We start from the raw sequence: 22,610 nt of genomic DNA on the forward strand, positions 1-22,610 counted from the left end.
GTTTCATTGGCCGCGGACACAGAAGCTCCTTAGAAAAGACGGCGCTTGGTGTCGGCCTCAGGTGAAGCTTTAATGCTGTCTGAGTTTATAAACCGCTGCTTTAACACTGATGCTCATTCATCACACTGCCTTCCTCCAGTTGTTTAGTTCAACCTGTTCAGCCTGTGACCCCCAAAATAAAGGTCCCAGAGAGCGGGGACCCCCACTGTAGCTGAAGGTGGTTGAACACAGACATGAACATTGAAGAACAGTCATGTGGAGACAGGACCATCTATAAAGGGGAGAGATTTTTGGGGTCCATCCATAAAGTCAGTAAAATGATGGTCTATTGTTCCATCAACCTGTGATAACCACATTTATTTATTCATCTGAATAATATCCACTGTTATCCAGGAAGTTTATTATTATAGTCATCTTAAAGATGGAAATCCTGGTTTTAATCACTAATAAAATGGGTTAAAAGTGACTAAAATTAGTGGAAAAGGTGGTGAAATGGGATTTTAAAAACCACAAAAATTGGTTGAAAGTTGCAAATTAGAGTGGTAAAAACACATAAAAAGTGTCACTATAAAGTCAGTCATTTTCATTGTCAATTTTACAATTTTCACTGAGCCACGGTGTAAACTAACAGTAGAAAGATTTTAATACAGAATATAAAGGATAAAAATATAGGGACAGATTTCCAAAAATGTTCAAATATTGTGCAAGATGTTCATTTCAGAAAAGCAACAACAAATGTGCATGGACTTGTATTAACCACATGTAAATGAATATAAGGCACTAACTTAGCGAATGAAATAATTATTTGTTTTTTTTTTTATTTTTATTTTAAGACTCCTTTTGTTTGTTTTAAAGTGACCGATGCTTTTGTGTTGCTGATGAGTAACAGTCTATAAAGTGGCATTCCTGTAAAAGTATTGAAACATTTAGTTTAAACTGGAAAATAATGGGCATGAAAAATTGTCTAAATGTGGTAAATTGGCAAAAACAAGCAATAAATATGGTTAAAAGTGGAGATAAGTGAGAATAATGGGTCAGCATACATAACATAAGGTGGAAAAGTGGTGGAAAGGGTTTATAAGTGGTGAACATGTGTTGAAAGTGGGGAAAATGTGCAAAAAGGGCATTGAAGTGTGATAGAAAAGTGTCAGAAATGGGAGTAATGTAGCAAAAATACAATAAAAGGAGCCAAAAATATGGCAAGAAAAAGTGATGAAAATATGTTAAAAGTTGGCAAGTTTAGTGTAGTTGCAGAAAAAAGGTAAAAATGGGCTCAAACTGTTGAAAATATATTCTTAGTTTCTTGAAGGCATGTCTCGCGACCCAAGGTTGAGAATATTTTCTCTAGCAGACGTTGGCCTATTACTTTTACTCTGGTTTCCAGTGTGTTTTAAGCTTTTGTTTGGGTTTTAAAGCTCATATGGCCACGCTTTACTGTGTTTATTAGAAGAAGAAAAAATACCCATTTTGGGGGTGTAATGGAGAAATATTTAATGCTAGCTAGTAATAGAAATACATTATTATACAAGGATATTTGAATTTGAGTAGCAACTCCTTGTAGTGCAGAAAACCATTTTAAAAACTGTATATTTAAGCACACAAATATATATATATATATATATATATATATATATATATATATATATATATATATATAAACTGTATAACAAAGGCACACAATAAAAAAACTATAAAAAATATTACATATAAACAGTATATGAAAACACAATAAACAACCATATAAAAAGCACTGATTGGATTTGAATAAGTTATATATTATTGATATAGTGCAGACTATGGCCTTTTAAAAGCTATTTTATTAGTTTTTTTATTCATATTACTTTTATTATCCTTTGTTTCTGTGTTTTCTGTCTTTTATCAGTTTTCGTTTTGTTAGAAAAAAGTTAGCAAACTGCATTAAGTACATTTTACTCGATAAAACTACAAGCGTCTCTTGTTATTGCGTCATCAACGCGCGACTGCGTCATGAAACCGGAAGTTTCCCCATCTTTTTTTCGTTTCATCTTTTGACTGTCGTTAGCTCGTTTTTACAGGATATTTCAACAAAATGAACGACAGCGAGTTTTCAGCGCTGCGGAACAGATTTAACAGAGAAGGAGAATTATTGTTTCAGTCTGAGACACAAGAGGATGAAGAAAAGAAAGGTAGGCCTCGCTAATAACACTTAGAACCGAGTGAACAACTCATTATCTACAGTAACTATCATATATCCACTACAGTAAAGCTCTACTAGAATCACATTTAAACAACATACACTTCATTTATATGTTTACTAGTGAAGTGAATAAAGTGTCACTAGTGCTGAACTAGGACTAAAAAATCTACTCTGATATTTTCTATCCAGACCAGCCCAAATATATAATTATCATTGATACCATAGAAGCTGTTATTAAGTCAGTGATTCTCAATATGTGGCTCTTAATGTCTTCATTTTAATTATTATTCCCCCAGAAAACCTAAAAGGTTTTTTTTAACCCCTTTTCATTCATTTCCTTTGGCTATTTTGGAACTTCCTTTGGAACTTCCTATTTCCCCCCTTTTCAAAAAGTTCTGACACTTATTTTTTAGACTTCATCTACTTTATACCAATAAATATCAATTTTCTCAATTTTTGCAAGTTCATTTTAACATTTTCATGCACTTTTGTATGTTTTTCTTTTTTTGTGTGTGTGTGTTGTTGTAATGTTTGTTTTTGGAGTCATTTTGTTTATTTCTGTGATCTTTTTGTCATATTTTTGGTTTTTGTGGCCATTGTGTGTGTTTTTTGAATCTTTTTTGCTATTGGTTTGAGTATTTTTCTGTCATTTTGTGCGGTTTTGTTTAAGAGCCACACAAAATTAGCCTGAGGGCCCCATGTGGCCCCCGGGCCGACGGTTGTCCATGTTTGCTTTAGGTGTTTCTCATCGGTACAAAGTTGTTTCAATGGTTGGTTTTCAACTCTTTCTCAATCTTTGTTTTTAGGGAAAGAAGAGAAGGATGCTAAGCCCCTCCCCCGCATCAACAGACACTCCATCTTCTGGACAGTTGTGTCTGTAGCTGTGACCTATTATGTAGATTTCTTTCACCACATCATGGAGAATGAAAACATCAACAGGTATTTGCTTTTTAGGGAGATGCAACATTAGCTTTTTACATCAATAAAAAAGAGGTTTCAGCTTTTCTCTTCATGTTTCTAGCATTTTGGTCCTTGTTTCTATTCTCTTCATGTTTTCATCTGAATCGTTTAGTGGACTTGGTTCTGCTGATTTATTAATGTTGTTTTGTTCCAGGTGGTGGTTTAACGTGGGCCTCGTGCTCTTTGGGATCTCCTTGTCCTTGGCCATGTTTTGTATTTTTTACCTGGAATGGTTCAAAGGTATCCAACACTACGACCAGGAGTACCCCGCCATCGCCCCCATCACCACTGCTGCCTTCCTGTCTGCATCATGCAGGTAAACACTTCACACAAGCAAACAAACGACAGGTGTGCACATGAAGGTTTAACATAACTTAAGGTTTTAAAGTGCTTATGAGTAGCTGAGTTAAACGTTATAATAATTAAAATGAGTAGCTGAGTTAAACATTATAATAATTAAAATGAGTAGCTGAGTTAAACGTTATAATAATTAAAATGAGTAGTTGAGTTAAACGTTATAATAATTAAAATGAGTAGCTGAGTTAAACGTTATAATAATTAAAATGAGTAGCTGAGTTAAACGTTATAATAATTAAAATGAGTAGTTGAGTTAAACGTTATAATAATTAAAATGAGTAGCTGAGTTAAACGTTATAATAATTAAAATGAGTAGCTGAGTTAAACGTTATAATAATTAAAATGAGTAGCTGAGTTAAACGTTATAATAATTAAAATGAGTAGCTGAGTTAAACGTTATAATAATTAAAATGAGTAGCTGAGTTAAACATTATAATAATTAAAATGAGTAGCTGAGTTAAACGTTATAATAATTAAAATGAGTAGTTGAGTTAAACGTTATAATAATTAAAATGAGTAGCTGAGTTAAACGTTATAATAATTAAAATGAGTAGCTGAGTTAAACGTTATAATAATTAAAATGAGTAGTTGAGTTAAACGTTATAATAATTAAAATGAGTAGCTGAGTTAAACGTTATAATAATTAAAATGAGTAGCTGAGTTAAACGTTATAATAATTAAAATGAGTAGCTGAGTTAAACGTTATAATAATTAAAATGAGTAGCTGAGTTAAACGTTATAATAATTAAAATGAGTAGCTGAGTTAAACATTATAATAATTAAAATGAGTAGCTGAGTTAAACGTTATAATAATTAAAATGAGTAGCTGAGTTAAACGTTATAATAGTTAAAATGAGTCGCTGAGTTAAATGTTATAATAATTAAAATGAGTAGCTGAGTTAAATGTTATAATAATTAAAATGAGTCGCTGAGTTAAATGTTATAATAATTAAAATGAGTAGCTGAGTTAAACGTTATAATAATTAAAATGAGTAGCTGAGTTAAACGTTATAATAATTAAAATGAGTAGCTGAGTTAAACGTTATAATAATTAAAATGAGTAGCTGAGTTAAATGTTATAATAATTAAAATGAGTAGCTGAGTTAAACGTTATAATAATTAAAATGAGTAGCTGAGTTAAACGTTATAATGATTAAAATGAGTAGCTGAGTTAAACGTTATAATAATTTAAATGGGGAAAAGACCAACGTTCTGTCCAAAGCAACACCGACCTCGTAAGAATGGGTTGAAATCTGAGAAAAAATTAATTCACACAAATGAATGATAAATATGTGCAATATGTAAATATGGATGTTTTTTTATTGACTCAATGGTTTTGTCATGTTGTTGATTTAGTTTGTGAAATGTGTTTTAAAGAAAAGAGGACAAATCATTTAAACTATTTTGTATCAGTTAAAGCATTTCTCTCCCTGTTTAGATACTTTACTGCTTTTAAACTTCCTGAAATCATACCAAACATAATAAATAGGATTAATATAGAGTCAACTATTGTTATTAATTGTATATATAAATGCTTTAGATGACTTACAGAAGTCATCATGTTTGTTAGCTACAGTTTCACAGGAACAACAACAACATAGGAAATGTGTGATATGTTCCTGAAACATGGAAGTGAGGGTTCAGTCCGTGTTAGAGCTTTTTTCATTTCATTCTGCACAAAATCCTGTGTGGAAATTTTAAACAAAATTATGAGTGAAATTCATTTGTTTGCTATAAACTTAGTAAACACTCAGTCACCTGCTTTCTGGAGGAAAATAGTGTGTAAATGTGTGATGATGTACATAAACACGCATGTGAGATATTTCCATGTCACATTGCGGCCTGATTTAAAATGAATAATTAATAATAATAATTTTCAGAAATCTGCTCTTTTCGTGTTTTCCACCTGCTTTAGTTGATGATGGAAAATCAGAATCCCTGCATTAGTTTGGTTTTAGCAGTGTTATTGGTATCATTTGATGTATTTTTCTCTCATTTTGTGTGTTTTTCTTGTTATTTTATATCATTCTTTCTCACTTTGCGTTTTCTTTTTGTGTATTTTTCCTATAATTTAGTATATATTGCTTTCATTTTGTGGGTTTTTGGTGTTATGTATAATTCTCATTTTGCGTTTGTTGTTGTTTGTTTTGATTTATTTGATTTGTGTGTTGTTGGTATCATTTAGTAATGTATTTTCTGATTTTGATTATTTTTGTTGTTGTCTATTTTTCTGTTATTTCTGTGTCTTTTTGTTATTTTGTGTGTTTTTCTTGTTATTTTGTGTGTTTACTTTGAAGGAATCACAACAAATGGATCTCATTTTGTTGTCATTTTGTGTGTATTTGCTGTTGTTTTGTGTATTTTCTTCTAACTTTGTGTGGTTTTGTCTTCATCTTGTGTGTTGTGCAAGAAATGTTTTGTATTTTCTAGTCATATAGTGTTTTTACAGTCATTTTGTGTATTTATGTGGTCTTTTTCTATAATTTTTTGGCATAATGAGCAAAATTTGATGTATTTGTTTGCTATAGACTTGCTAAACACTAAAATAGAAGGTAAATGTGATGTTGTCCATGTCACGTTGGGGCCTGATTTTTAATAAGTAAAAAGATATAATTTGTCTAAATAAGTTCAGATTGCTTTTTCCGTGTTTACATCCGCTTTAGGCGATCTCGTGAAATCAGAGTCCCTACGTTAGCTTGGTTTTAGCAGTGTTCTTGGTATCATTTAATATATTTTTTCCTATTAAATATATATATATATATATACATTTCTCATTTTGTGTTTTTTGTTGTTTGTTTTGATGTTTTCTTGGTAACATTTAGTAATTTTTTCTCTCTATTTTTCCTGTTATTTCTGTCTTTTTCTTGTTATTTTTTTGGCTTTTTCTTGTTATTTTGTGTGTTTACTTTGGAGGATGCACAAGAAATAGACCTCCTTTTGTGCATTTTGTGAATATTTGTTTTTGTTCTGTTTATTTTTCCTCATTTTGTGTGGTTTTGTATTAATCTTGTGTGAAATGTTGTTCATTTTTCTAGTCACATAGTGTTTTTGCAGTCTTTTTGTGTATTTCTGTATTGTTTTTGTATGTTTTTCTGGTAAAAAAATTTGACGTATTCGTGACGCTGTTTGCTATAGACTTGCTAAACACTCAGTCACCTGCTGTATGAGGGAAAATAGTGTGTAAATGTGATGTTGTCCAAAAAAAAAACATGCATGTGAGGCATTTCTGCATCACGTTGCGACCATATTTTAAATAAATAAATAATATTTTGTATAAATCTTTTCAGATTGCTTTTTCTGTGTTTTCCGTCCACTTTACACGGTCACGGAAAGTCTGAGTCCCGACATTAGTTTGGTTTTAGCAATGCATGATGGGACGTCTTTGTTCAGCATCTCACCAGAACAACTTGTGTCGATGATTACATCAATTATTACAGTTGGATTTAATTTGTTGAAACCATGTGAATGATTAATCCTTCTCTCTCTCTCTCTCTCTCTCTCTCTCTGTCTCTCTCTCTCTCTCTCTCGCAGCTTTAACATTGCACTGTGGCCTATTTGGTCCGTGTTCACTCCCGTCATCCTCTTCGCTCAGTTCATGGGCGTGGTCATGTTCATCTCAATGCTCGGTTAAGTGGATTCAACGCGGAGGACATTCTTTTCTTTCTGTTATTGTCCACTTTGAAATGTGTTTTTCACAGACAGGATGTTGTGTAATAAACAATAAATTAATAAAGGACACAGAGCCAAGCTACACTGACCTCATGTAAAGGATTTTCAATATCCGCGAGTTGTGAAAAAACCAAAAGTTGTCGTCCATAATGAAAATGAAGAAGTCACATAAAGAAAAAAAAACATATAAATAACTATAAATAAAACGGATCAGATTTATTCTCACATGTAGTTATGGCCCATTGAAAAAGTATATGTTCATATTTCCAGAGCGTGTCATCCAAGAACCAATGCATATCTGTGACTAATCATTAGTGATGTGAACAGTCTATGTTCATAGCTCTAAGCTGATCACATTACAGGGAGCTGAGACATATGCTAAGTAGTTTACTGAACATGTTCCAGACCCAAACACACACTGACTTTGTGACTATTTAGAGGAGCTGACATGTCCACCAGATAGGATGTATAGCAGATCTATGTCTATATTCTGAGAGAGTAGGTGGAGCTTATTACTATACCATATTAACCTTTTCTATGTGATGGAGTTCCTGACATATTAGAAGATGAACATGGAAGAACATTAAGGACACACCCCCCCCTCAATAAATTATCCATATCTCAAAAAACAATTATCCGATCAAACTAATTTCTAACTAATTTTAGAGGTTTTTTTTAGACCGAAGTGTGTTGAAAAGACATGAAATAATTATTTTGTGAATAATAAACTTGAATTTTGTATTGAAACACAGTGCCTGATTTTGAGTCACAGCTTCATGTCTCACACACACACACACACACCACTATATCTCGTTTTATTAAATATAACCTTGGAAAGGTGTAACTGTGACCGTGTTAATCACGTCTTTATCATATTAAACAACCTACACTGACACCCCTGGGTTTTTTTGTTTTCCATAACATACACAATTTCTCCCAGAAATAGTTGCACAAACAAATGTTTGTGGTATATTTCCTTTAGTTTTTAAAACAGTTTTAAAAGGGTGTCATCGATTTTGTCATCTCCATTTTTTTTAGTTTTGTGTAAACAAATGTACATTTAGTCTTTTTTTCTTTTGCTTTTTTGTGTTTTTTTTTCAATGCAAATATAAGAAACACGTGCATAGCAAAAACTTTTGTGATTGCAACAATTTCTGGGAGAAATGCTGTAATTTCTGGTAAAATTCCAGGGGTGCCAATACTTTCATCCATGACCGTGTATACTGTAACACTAGTAAACTAAAATGAAACACATACTAGTTGATCCTAACGATCACTTTTCAAACATTTATGCCTGCATCAGTTCATCTGGCAACGATTGATCAAATCTCACTTCTTTTGCTATTGTTTGAATCTGACAAGCATCTACTGTAAATGTATATGTACACTGTTATCAGACTACTATATTTTATAAGTACATTAAAACATTGTTATATTACAACTGTTTTATTTCATTGCAATGGTTAATTATCTGTGTACCAGTGTGTACACTGTCTACCAGCTGATACCAGCACATGTAATATGGATAAATGCACCGATAATGATCAGTTTGGGATGAAAAGTAGAACATCTGTCATGTCTTAAATTGTGTTTGTGAATGTAATAAGTTTTATCACAAAAAGGTGTTTGTCTGATTGAGGATTGTTGATCCACATTCATAATAATCAATCTGAGTATTAATAAAGAGAATAACACGAGTTTGTGCATTTTTGTCATTTCATAATATTTTCTCTTATTTTTGACTTTGTTTTGGTGTGTTATTGGAGACATTTTGTACATTTTTGTTGTTGAATGTTGTGTTTTTTATGTTTTTTTTTGTCCTGCGTATTTTTTGTATTGTATGTCATGACTGGGGAGGTTCTTTTGTGTAGTTTTGCATTTCTGTTGTTGTTTTGATTATTTTTGTGTATATTTATGGTCATTAGTTTATTTGTATTTGTTGTCCTTCTGTGCATTGTTTTTCCTTCTAATTCTGTCTTTTTTGTGAGTAATTTGTGTATTTCTGCCATTGTGTGTGTTTTTGGAGTCATTTTGTTCTTTTACATTATTAGGGGGCCACACAAAAATAAACCAAGGGCCACATGTGGGCCCCGGGCCGCCAGTTGCCCATTTCTGATTTAAACCTAATTGAATTTAAATCCCAAAAATCACTTTATTTGAAATTCAGCACAAACCATTGTACAATTAGATTAAAAAAAACAAGGAAACATAGTAATTTAAAAAAACAGTAATTAAAGCACTTAAGTTCAAATCAATAATTAGGACCTACTTAATTCTGATTGTGGATAAATGTGCTTGAGTTAGAAGATAAGAATATTAAAGATGTTATTTATTTTTTCTCTGACATAACTGAATGGAATATATGAAAATAAATTTGGTTGGCTAGGTTTTTAAAGTTGCTGTGACGTCATCAGCTGCTAATGCTCGTAAATGCAATCAGAGTTTGAGTCTGAATCAAAGTCTGAATCAATCGTGCAGGAGATTTCACGCGCATTGTCTGTGATTAAATGATCGATTGATCCACTCAGCGCGCGCTGCGCTTTAACTCGATCATCACGTTTAGTGTGTTTTTGAGTTTGTTTTGTATGTTTTTGGAGTCATTTTAGAAATTTTTGTTTAATTTTTTTAATTCAATTTTTTTTGTATTTTTGTTGTTTTGCATGTTATGACTCATTTTACATTCCTGTTCTTGTTTTTATATTTGAGTTATTTTTGTGTATGTTTGTGGTCAGATGTGTTGGAGGAGGAGCTGTAGAATAAAGAGTAAAGTCTGTTACGCGTCATAATTGAATGTATGGCGCATCTAAAGCGCACAGCTTTGGAAACCTTTGCTCATATTCAAATAGAAACCCTCTCTCTGAGTGGATACTCTGCCACTAAAAGAAACCTTTGTGAACTGGATCACTGAAACCTGATCCGTCCCCTTTTTTTTCTCCTTCAAAGTTTGGAACCACCGTGCGTTGCGTTCTCCATCATCTCCATAGTTGGAGTTGGAGTTGGAAACATCCTGTGAACGCTGTCTTTACGCACGGGCTTGTGAAATGCCACCTCCAGCTTCTTTATCTCAGCCTAACACCTGATCTATCTGCAGGATTCCAGCAACACCTGGAGCTGGATTTGGGTCGTGAATGGTTGGCACGGTCAGCTCCTGCTTTTCCTCCCAAACATACGGGAGTTTGGTTTGGGTTCACCATCTGAAACGCAATCTCAGAAATGTCCAACAAGGCCGTCCACGCACACTGAGCCTGTGCGTGCGCGCTGAGCCAGGGCCTCACAGATTGGATGCATGTTTGGCACCGTCCCTTGGAGAGCTTTTACGCACCTGGGCCTCCCCTCAAATGCACTTATAGCGCACGGCTCTGGCTCCACTCCTCTTTCAGACATGACCCCGACCATGGTGGAGCACGGGGGCCTGGATATCATGTGTCTCAACAAGTACTGCCACAGCACCTCGTCGTCGTCGTCCAGCTCCGAGCAGCGGGACAAGAAGGTTTTCACTAAGATCAAGCTGAGCCTGAGCTCGGAGTACCCGCGGAAGAACGCGGAGATCCTGAGCGGCCAGTACGGAACCAACCTGCTGCTGATCGGGGCCGCGCTGATGCTGGCCATCGCGCACCACGACCCCGCGGTCAGAGAGGAACACCTGCTCTCCTTCGCGTCGTGCCTCATGCTGCTGCAGCTGCTGTGGATGATGTGGTACATCCTGGTGCGGGAGCGACAGGACAACACGCGCACGGAGAGAGACGTGCACGCCACGACCTGTTGGATCAGAGGTGAGGAAACTAGAGAGAATTTAATAAGTTCATACAATAAATAAATATATAGGATGCCATTAAAGCCGTGGTGACAAACTAGTTTGTGTTCCTGAGAAAATATCACTTTTTTATCTTATAAATAGATCTGATTATGGGAACAACTTCCTGTTTAATATCACAAGTGGACAATTAAAAAGAAACATAAGTTGTTCTGTTAATATTGTATTTCCAATGACTGTAAACTGTTCATTTAAAAAATAAGAGAAAAGAATTGATGGTCTTTTAGAACAGTGTTTCTCAAATTGGGGTTCATGTACTCCCAGGGGTACGCCATGGCATTACAGGGGGTACTTCAGAGAGAGAGTGGAAAATTAACAAATGAAAGCATTAAAAATATGGGGTTTTATAATGAAAATACAAGGATCAGTCTTGGTCCCACATCAGGAGGAAGATGACGGCAAATAATAAAAACTATAGAAATAAATCTATTCAGGAGACACTAAACAAAGTTTCATTCTATTTACTAATTTAGGTTCTTGAAAATATGTTTTCATTCATTCATTCCATCATTATCCTCCATAGTCGTTTTGTCACAGAATTCTGAGCAAAATGTTCTAGTCGGACAAAGGAGGGACATGGATTCAGAAATAAGAAGAAGGGGGTACTTAAGCCAAAAAAGTTTGAGAACCACTGTTTTAGAATATTATTACAAAAAACACAAGTTGAAGTATATTGAAGGGTGTACAGTTTCTTAGCACGTCCCCCTCACAGCAAGAAGGTCCTGGGTTCAAGTCCTGGGGTGGACACTTGGTTCCTTTCTGTGTGGAGTTTCCATGTTCTCCCCGTGCTGTGTGAGTTTCCTCTGGGTACTCTGGCTTAGATGGAGTCTAGATTGTCCATATTAGGAGTAAATGTGAGTGTGTTGCCCTGCAATGGACTGGCGCCCTGTCCAGGGTGTACCCCCACCTAATGCACATTGATAGCTAGAGAAAGGCACCAGAACCCCCGCGACCCTGAAAAAAGGAGCAAGGGGGTCAGAAAATGGATGGATGGGAGTTGATTACAGTTCCCTAGTGTCATTGGTTCCTTCACAGAATTCACCGAGCATTGGATTGTTCAGCCACCACAGGTGACAATGTGTTGCCAAATAAGTGAATGTATCTATTATATATATATATTTTATAAAAAGCAATAATTGTGACAGTGTTGATCACATACTCTCAGGCCTGTACTACAAAACTGGATAAGTATATCCTGATAAGTCTCCTTCACATAACCAAACATTCTCTGTAAGAGAGCAGCTGTACTACGAAGCAGGATATAAACACGTTCACTTAACACAGCAGGTGAGTTCAGCCTGGCTACGAGCACGATACGGAGACTGTCTCTCCACAGGCTTCATCAGCTGACTGGAGATCAGATGTAAACCTTTGCTAAAAGTGAAAATGAAAGGATTGAATTCATTCAATAAAAATATCGTCAGATATGCACCAGGATCTTCTAACAGCTCATTTTACAAGAGAGCTGATTGGTCAGGAGGCGGGACTTTCGTACTTGGTCAGATCTGATCCACTTCATAACCTGATAATGTGTTCTGAAATGCGTTGGGGGTCGACAATCGTAATTATTTAAACTTGTTCAATGTTTACAACCAAAAAGCCTTGTGTTTGTGAGGAAAACCAACGACTTCTGACTCATGACCCTGTGATTTGTGACGTGGAACAAAATGTAGCCAATCAGGAAACAAGCTGACTGATAAACACGTAACGCTGCGTTCAAGGCAACTCCGAATTCAGCATTTCCCAGTTCAGATCTCCGAGTTTAATCGAGTTCAGCGTAAATACCTCAAACATGGCTGACCACTAGAATATTTACATTATTTACTCAGACTTTCAGACTTGTGTGCGTGCGTGTGTGTGTGTGTGTGTGTGTGTGTGTGTGTTTCTATGACTGATTTTTTTTTTATCTTAATGTTCATCTTTAACAGATTAAAAATATTTTCAGATTTAGTAAATCCTAATGTGTTATTAGTCACTCCAAGGGCCAAACTCAGGCCCATGGACCACATCTTTAACACCCCCTGTTTTAATTCCTTCCCCGTCAGGAGGTCTGACTCTACTCGCTCTCCTCTCCCTCATCATGGACGCGTTCCGAATCGGGTATTATGTGGGCTACCGGTCTTGTGTGTCGGCAGTTCTCGGGGTATTTCCTGTCATCCATGCAACTCACACCATCGCACAGGTACGTTTACAGCCCCAGTTTAACTCTAATAAAGTGATAACCTTTCAGCTGTGTTGGAATAATGTGCTCTTTGTTGTTTCTGCACAATAATCCCATGGAACTGTTACTGCACTAAATAATCTGTTACAACCTTTACCTAAAACGATTGAATGACTTTTGTTCAGGTGCAGTTTCTCTGGTTTCATATCAAGGATGTCATCAAATGTTATGAAACGTTTGAAAGGTTGGTGGTGTCAAATATTTATTGGTTTGTGTCAGAATAAAGTTAGTCTCGTTGTTTAAACCTGAGAAACAATCAGACAGACAGAGTCAAATCGATCAATCGATCAATCGTTTAATTAACAGATTTTAAATGAGCAGAAATGAATCCACAAGAATATCAATCAATAGGAAAAACAGGAACTTATCTAATACACAGCTGTGGGGCTCAGGATCGCTGGCCCCAGCCCCTAATGTACAGTAGTTTCCTCACTTTGACATGGTGCATGTTTTTTGTTACATAAAACATTTATGATTGTCAGAACATCAGCCATCACACATGAAGAGATAAAGACACACATTTTATTTAAGCAAAGTTTATATCTACAATTGGTTTTTCTAGATTTTTTTTTTCATTTAGAAATCAGTTATTGCAGTTAATTAAAAATGATATTTACTGTTAATTTAAATTACCTACGGGATCATTAATTGATCAGTTATTATTTATCTTTTAGGAGTCTAAGGTGTATGCTTATTTGATTTATTTGGTATATGTATATGAGTTGTTTAATGCATATTAAGTGTAGTATTTCAAAGAGAAGGCAGACTTTTTAAATTGTTAATTCATTAGATTTTTGCTTAATAAACTGTCTTTAAATCTGATCAAATTTGTTTACTGTATATCTGACACGTAAAGCTTGTGTTGTTGTTAAATTTTAGTTTAGTTGAAATCAGATGTTTTGAAACCAGTCCTTGTTTCAGAAAGAAAAAGTTGGCCTCATAAAGTTAATATAAGTACATTTAGTGTAAGGACATATGATTATAGCATGTCTTAAATAAACGATAATATTTCATATGAACATTTGCAACTTGGAATCAACCTACTGTAAGTGTATGAAACGCTGTGTCGTCCAGGTTTGGTGTGATCCACGCTGTGTTTACCAACCTCCTCCTGTGGTGCAGCGGTGTGATGTCAGAGGCCGAGCACTTCTTAAACAACCATAAAAGAAGACTTTCAGCTCTGGGTTACCAAAACCTCACTATCGGTAAGGAAGGGCCGCGGGGGTCGATTGCTGGGTTGTTCCTGGAAGTCGGGAACAATCGTCTACTTGAAGACTCTCGTCAATGGATGAAAGAAAAGAGGAGAGAGAGGAAAGGGAGGTTAGCTCGGCCGCCCAACGGCTCGTGTTTGGGTCGAATACGTCTCCCCGATTGGGTTTCAGGAAACACACAAAGTCCATGGTCGTTGGTCCGTTCCCCACACTTCAGCCTCCACCACCCCCCGCCTGACCTCAGACGGCTTTGTCTCTGGGCCGCTGAGTCCCGTGGGTGCTGCAATTACAGTAACTGATACATCTAAGCTGCTCCTCCTCATATCCGGCCGCCTGTGAGGCTGGCTGCACCCTGACAGTTGTTCCTTTTTTAATTAAAGCCTGCTGGACTATTGTGCATGGCGGCCTTTGGCGGGGGGTGCAGTGGGGGGAAACGCATGACCAGGTTTTGTTGAGGGGATCTCTAGAGAGCAACAGAGTGTTTAGCAGCTTGTTGTGGAGTTATCAATCAGGTAAGAAGCCTGAGAACAAGCTCAGAATGACTCTGAACAGCAATATGAAAGACATGTTTAAGATCTGGTTTAAGACACTAATATGACGTTGTTCAAAATGTGGGGAGCTTTAATCAAAACTACACAAAGATACATTTCCATTGGTTGGTATGAGAATCATGTTTTACCTCAGATAAGAGCAACTGGAAGCCTTTGGCCTAAAGTAAATGCACAAAATTATTCTAAAAACAAAAAAAAATCAAAGTACAACATATCAAATGAATCCAAGAACACACAAACAACATAAATTCACAAAAAACAATAACAAAAACAAAATCAGAGAAAAATATAATAAATGATAACAAAAAGACACAAAACGACGACAAAATGCACAAAATTAGAGTAAAATATATTAAATGATTCTGAGAACACACAAACAACAAAAATTTACAGTAAATGACACCAAAAACACACAAAAAGCCAACAAAAACACCAGAAATTTGAGAACATTTTTCTTAATGACATCAAAAACACACAAAAAGCCAACAAAAACACCAGAAATTTGAGAACATTTTTCTTAATGACATCAAAAACACAAAATGACAATAAAAACCCACAAAACGACAATAAAAATGCACAATATGAAAGTACAATATATTAAATGGTACCAAGAACCCACAAACAACAATATTAAAGAACACGCATGAAACAACAACAAAAATATGCAAATATGATAATGATAATGCTCAGATTGGACATTATTCTGAAAGCTGGCATTAATATTTACATTGTTGCCCTTATGCCAGATAATCACATTTTTGTGGCCCCCACTGTGTGTGTGTGTGTGTGTGGGGGGGGGTGAATGAGCATCTGCTTTCAGGTAGACTCTGTGGTAGACGAGTGTCCTCTCCAGGGTGACCCCCCTTCCACCCGGTGTATGATGGGATTAATCTGATTAAGTTTAGCAGATCAAGGATGTGTTCAACATGACTATGACATTATTTATTCTCGTACAGATCAGTGTAATACTGTTCCTTTAGTTTACCATTGCAGGTACATGTGTTGTTGTGTGACAGCATGAATGATTTTTTAATGTTTATCTTATTGTTGTTTTGCAGAACACTCGGAGCCAAACTGTAACTGCACCACCAGCACGTGTTCCATGTTCTCCAGCAGCCTCTACTATCTCTACCCCTTCAACATCGAGTACCACATCTTTGTCTCCGCTTTACTCTTCGTCATGTGGAAGAACATTGGACGCAACCTCGACCTCTCCTCCAACAGAAAGAGAAAAGTCACCAAGACCCAAGGTTTGACCTTAGGGCCCATCCTGGGTCTCCTGGCCCTGGCCAGCACCATTGGGATCCTGGTGGTCTACATCACTCATGTAGAAAAGTCCCTCCAAATGCGCCAGTCGGCCATTTCTATGTTCTACATCTATGGCATCGTCATGCTGGTGGTCATGTGCTGTGCTGGTGCCTCAGGGTTGGTCATCTACAGAGTGAACCACAAGCCTCTGGACACCTCCAAGAACCCGTCCAGACAGCTGGACACGGAGCTGCTGTTCAGCTCCTCCATCGGCTCCTGGTTCATGTCGTGGTGCAGCGTGGTGGCCGTGCTGAGCACCCACAGCCGCCCTCCGTACCGCTGGACCAACCTCATCTACTCGCTGCTCATCGTGTTGGAGAAGTACGTCCAGAACCTCTTCATCATCGAGTCCCTGTACCGTCAGCAGGAGAACGCAGAGAGGGAGAACCAGGAGCTGCCGGCGGCCCCAGAAATCTTCTCCGTCACCTCGTCTTTAGCTCCGCCCTACAACGGAATCATCAACCGAGCGTACGAGACCCCGGAAAGAGTCTGCGTTGCCATGGAGACAGAGCAGGAGGAGAGCGGTCAGATGTACCGATGTCCACGCAAACCTTCAGAGGTGCCGATGGGCGTGGGAACCAAAGGAGAGGAAGCTCCAAACATCAAGAGGCAGATCCTGAAGAACATCGCAGTTTTACTCATTATGTGCAACATTTCGGTAAGTAAACGTTTGGCGGCCATTTTTACCAAAACACGCCAGGGGTGGTTTTATTATTGATGATTATTAATCAATCAATCGATCAGGGATCCTCCACTAAATTATTATTATTATTATTATTATTATTATTATTATTATTATTATTATTATTATTATTATTATTCACCATATTCATCAACTCAATCGGAATATAAAAAACTAAATAAACAATAACATAAATAAATCTAAAGTGTCTAAAATTAAAACCAAATCATGTCATCATGACATTATTAAAACAATATTCCTCTCTGTGCACAAACTTTGCATAACAAGTATTTTAAATCATAAAACTAGAACAGATTTAAGATATACAGTAAACATGTTCTTCATCAACAATATTAGCAGATAGACATTATGATGTTTTAATATCGCAATTTATTGCCTCACGATATAACGTCCCACCTTTACTATTTAGTGAATGTAAATGTGTGCAGTTTAAAGTTTTAGATTAGGTTAATTTAAAAAAAAAAAAATCTTTTAACGTTCACGAGATTAACAATGGACTCATTAAATTTATTACCCTACACAGATATGATGAGTCACAAAAATGGATTTCGTGTTCATTTGTGTATTAACATTAGTTATTTATCAAATGTGTTACATGAAACATATCTTTATTTCTAAACTATTTACATTTGTGTTCTCTTTAGCCTTAAAGGGATCCTACACTATTTTTACAATTTTGGGAGAGTCTGTGTTCCTCCATCTTGAAATCACGTGATTGATGATGTCACACGGCCCCACTGCCTGTAAACATCCCATTGTTTTCTATTGGAGTGAAACATTCAGCCTGATTTATAGATCATTTAGTAGATTTTTAGATCATTTAGTAGATTTTTAGATCATTATCTTGATTTTGTGACCAACTTCTATGTAAATAAGAGAAATGTTTGCTAATAATTTGGGGAAAATTGAAGGATTTTGTAAGAATTTCACTTTAAAAATGACTGCCATCATGTGATGCAAGCACTGGGAAAACTGTGAAATATTGTTGAGTTTCATTCACACAATGATTCATGTTTTCTCTGTAATTTTTACTTTCTCCCGCAGGCCCAATTGGATGCTCCAAAGGGATATGGCCCCCAGGCCTTGAGTTTGACACGTGATTTATCAGCTTTTTACATCATTTAGCAGCTTTTTCAGTCAAAATAACAACTGTTTTTGGTTGCTCTAAAAAATCAGGAAAAGATAAAGATGTCAATGTAAACTTATTTTCTTTACAGAAAGAAAATAAAAACAGTTGGGACCCGAAGAAAATCTGTGTCCGGGGGGGTGACAGTTCCATCTCTGGGGTTTGGTAGTAGACAATGAAGCAGAGAAAAAGAGCTCTCCTAAGGGATCTTTACCCTCCCCTAAACAGTGAGCAGCTGATGCTCTGATGGCTGAAGTGAAGCTAGGAAATCACGGACAGTTGAAGACGCACAAAGCCTGAGGATAGGATAGGTCCTACTGCCTGTAGACGGATCCTTACGAGTGTTTTTACTTCATTCTTTCTGTGATTTCTTGTGTTTCTTCTCCAGATGAGGAGGACAGTGATTGGTTTGACTCAATTTTTCTTCTAGTTTGTTCCCAGTATTCCCTGTGACATCTCCTCACTTCACCACACATTCAGTTTTGGCTGGATTCTGATCTTTTTGTGTAAACCCCAAAATAAACATCCGCCATTTTTTTCACTGCAACTTTTAGTGAAAACACCAGAAATGTGTTGGAAAGTCACTTTGGCAGAGTTTTTGGGGCAAACACAAGAAATAAAAGTCGTCTTCCTTATTATATTTAACAAATAAGCCCAATGATGGTTGTATCATCTGCATATTTAATGATGACATTATTTACATGAGATGCTACTGAGTCATGAGTCTACAAAGTAAACAATAGGGGGCAAAGGATCACTGATCCAAATAGCTGAGTGCTCCTGTTTTGAATGATGTTGACTTTCACAGCCCACGATCAGAACCACCAGGGCCGAGCACGGGGCTGCAACCCTCACATTGGGAATGTCCGACGTAAACAATGTTCCAGCTTTTTTCTTTTAACCTCAACTTTTTGATCCAGATCAGTCTTCCTCTTCTCAATAGCAACTGATCATTTTTCACTACTTCATCAGTGCAGAGATGATGATCCTGTGAAGCTGTTGGTTTTAGGAACTAACTTCATGTAATCAGATTTCTTTTTCCCTCCTACAGCTGTGGATTCTCCCTGCGTTCGGCTGCAGGCCGCAGTACGACAACGGGCTGGAACAGGAGACGTTTGGCTTCAGCATATGGACCACCGTTCTCAACTTCGCCATTCCTCTGAACCTCTTTTACCGCATGCACTCAGTGGCGTCTCTATTCGAGGTGTTTCGTCGAGTTTGAAGGGTCGATGACGGGAACATTTGTTACCGACGGCTTCTATCGATGGCTCACAGCGCAGGTCACCCTTTCAGGAAGCCGTCCCCATCACACTTTATCAAGCTTCCACAAAAGCTGTGAAGACAAATTTAAAGTAGGTCCCTTTGGCGAGGGAGTTATTATTAATAGGACGTGTTCGGGGTCCTTGAAGAACATCCTCGTGAAACTCAAGGCTTCTTAAAAACAGAGATGAGAATGAATTTCAATTCACATCGTGACTTTTGTAAGATTTGCTCTTCAACTAAAATTTGAATAGAGAGTAGAACACGAGTTTTATATGATATTGGATGCGCTTCATCTGAACTGTTTCATATTATGGGGATCTACAGGGCCTGTACTATGAAGCTGGATAAGTACATCTGGGATTTATCTCCGTTAGCTTCACCTAGCCAAACGTTTTCTGTCACAGAGTAGCTGTACTACAAAACAGGATATCAACCCAGGTGATTTCAGCCTGGCTACGTGCGCCCTCTAGTGAAATGGGGGGAGATTGCAGTGTCAGACCAATCACAGTCACAGAGAAACTGTGTCGAGCAGGGGTCACCAACCATTCTGAAGCTGTGAGCTACTTCTGTACTGTATATTCTGAAGGGCTACCAGTTAGATAAGAGATTCTTAAATACTACATTATCACAGTTTCACTTTAATTAGAGGGTAAGATAATAAAGAAGGCTGGCAGGCATTTAAAAAGGTCAGAAATGTTTAAGTTTCAACACTTTATTTTTTCATTTTCTACATTTCATAGAAAATCCCCATGTTGCTATTTTACTAGCTTTTAACAAACAACATGTACATTTTTTAAAATCCACCTTGCGTTTAAAAAAATGTAATTCATTTATATCACGTTATTATATATGCGTAACATACCACAACCCATTCACCAAATCTGCAGCATTTAAAACGTTTGTCCCAATGTTTCCGTGAAAATAAACACTTAAAAGATGGTTAATTTAGGACTAAATCTTTATCAAGTGCAGCAGTGTTTAAGTTTACTATGTAATAACTACATCTGTCATATGTATTTATCTTTGTGAGTTTGAATTCTGCAAAGTTAATCAGGTTTTAGATGCAGCTCATTGGTGACTCAAGCTCCTGAGGGCCCCTCACATGGTCCATTTTAGTTGCTTTTTGTGTGTTTTTCTAGTCATTATGTGTGTTTTTGTTGTAGTTTGTGTTACTGTTGTCTTTTTGTGTATTTTTCTTTCATTTTGTGCAATTTTGTGTGTCTCTGAAGTCCTTTTGTATATATATATATATATATTTTTTTTTTTTGTCTTTTTGTGTTTAAGTATTTGTTTAGTGTTTTTGTTATTATTTGTTTGTGTACTTTTGTTGACATTTTGTGCATTTTGCTGTTGTTTTTTGTGTGTTATGTTGGACTTCATATAACTTTAAACTTCATTGATTACAATTTTGTTTTGGGGGCTGCACAAACTTAGACCGAGGGCCGCATTTGGCCCCCGGGCCGCCTGTTGCCTATGTCTGCTATAGTGTATGAATGAATGAATGAGTTGATGGTGTCTCTCCACAGGCTTCATCAGCTACTGTAGATCATATATAAATCTTTATCTGTCCTAAATAATGTCAATGAAAGGATTCATTTATCCATTAATATTATTTATTTCCTAAACTCAGCTGTCAGATCTGCACCAACCAGGATTTAATAACAATGAGCAGCTCATTTTACAACAGAACTGATTGGTCAGGAGGCGGGTCTTTAGTACTCACTCTGATCTTATCCACTCTATAATAGGGCTGTTTGATATGGACCAAAACTCATATCTCAATATTTTTTCTCAAAATGGCGATATATGATATAAATATTAATATTTTTTAATTCAAATAAAGTCAGACCAGTAAGACAATTCTGTGTTAAATTTGCTGGTGCAAAATGCCACACAAAAAAGCTGCAATTTAAGGTCTGCGTTAGAATCCATCTTAATATGCTTTACATGCTGTTCTGAGAAGGAGTGAACGCAGAGACTCCAAAAATGAGTATTTTAATACAAAATGAGCTACATATATATACAAAACTTAATTTATTTTTCACAAAGGCATCTGTATAAAATATACAGTTAAATGTACAGAATAAAATAACACCAATAAATAAAAAAACAAACAAAAAAACTGTCAGGCTCTAAGTATAGTTCCATTTATGAACTCTAAAACCGAGAACATAACCGTTTAATTACGTGTAATCTGATTGGTCGGCTATGATGTGATGCATTTTGTTGTTTTCTTGTCATTTCATTTTTATTTTTAATTGTAGTTTCACAATGTCCGTTGGTCTTTTGAAAACAAAAAAATAATAATTTACTCAGTAATGTTGGGTGCAGAAATGTAACAGATTAGTTCTTTTAAAACGTACTTAATTACAAGTAAAATGACTGATTTAGAAATATACCCATGAAAGCAACTCAATTACCATAACGTGAGTACTTGTACTCCATTACTTTCACCTCTGCTTGAATGTTGATACATTGCCTAGCCTAAGTTACCATGGTGATTTAGCCTGGTAAGACGTTATAGCCAGCATCGTAGTACAGCACACACCGAATAAATCCTGGAAGTTTTCGCGATAGAAGGAAATCCAGCTTCGTAGTACAGGCCCTAAAATCCAAAACACTCCCAACATGAATATGATAACAGTATAGTAAACAGGAAGCCAGTCTAGTGTTGTGACTGTACTGTGTTGATAAGCCAGCAGTGCTTTGGTGTATCCTTTGATACATGTGTTGTGTATACAGTACTTCATTCACCCTTGAAATGTGCATATTGTATATGGATAAGGTTCTCGCTAAGGATTCCAACTAGTTTATTGACATGTGAATAGCGTTTGAACTTTGACTTTATCCCCATGTTATTGACTGGACTTTAGTTCTCAGATAGAAAACGAGGCCTGTCAGTGTCAGGATTCACATTTCCACAGAATGATGATGTTTACACCTGAGGGAGCAGCAATAAATAGCATCACAATAATCTTTGTTACCACCAAGCACACATGGAAGGTTGCACTGTCTTAACTTTATACCAAATGAGCAAAGTTCTCAACCTGGTGCTATATATTCCTCATGTATTCTCAACATGTGCCAACGTATGGTCAAAATCTTGTTGTTGTTGTTGTTGTTGTTGTTTTGCTGAGTGAAAACTTGCCATCTCTGTGTAAATACGGTCGATACACAAGTCTTTCCAACCCCGTGATGTTGATTTCTGTTGATGTGAAGTCACAGCTGAAAATGGGGCAGAAAGGAAACAA

The 22,610-nt window shown here is 36.4% G+C and overlaps 2 protein-coding genes across 2 annotated transcripts; both read left to right on the top strand.

Moving 5' to 3' along the window:
- Positions 1-1,984: 1,984 nt before the first annotated feature.
- tmem128 (transmembrane protein 128) lies at positions 1,985-7,345 on the top strand. The gene is made up of 4 exons (XM_028447508.1): positions 1,985-2,165; positions 2,983-3,115; positions 3,291-3,452; positions 7,025-7,345. The coding sequence occupies exons 1-4, from the start codon at positions 2,069-2,071 to the stop codon at positions 7,122-7,124; spliced, it is 492 nt and encodes a 163-aa protein (XP_028303309.1). The 5' UTR covers positions 1,985-2,068; the 3' UTR covers positions 7,125-7,345.
- Positions 7,346-10,556: 3,211 nt separating this feature from the next.
- On the top strand, positions 10,557-19,480 carry otop1 (otopetrin 1). The gene is made up of 6 exons (XM_028447353.1): positions 10,557-10,935; positions 13,022-13,158; positions 13,323-13,381; positions 14,272-14,402; positions 16,018-16,925; positions 19,148-19,480. The coding sequence occupies exons 1-6, from the start codon at positions 10,557-10,559 to the stop codon at positions 19,316-19,318; spliced, it is 1,785 nt and encodes a 594-aa protein (XP_028303154.1). The 3' UTR covers positions 19,319-19,480.
- The last annotated feature ends 3,130 nt before the right edge of the window (positions 19,481-22,610 follow it).

This window comes from Gouania willdenowi, chromosome 5 (genome assembly GCF_900634775.1).
Source record: "Gouania willdenowi chromosome 5, fGouWil2.1, whole genome shotgun sequence".
In the NCBI taxonomy this organism is placed as follows: Eukaryota; Metazoa; Chordata; class Actinopteri; order Blenniiformes; family Gobiesocidae; genus Gouania; species Gouania willdenowi.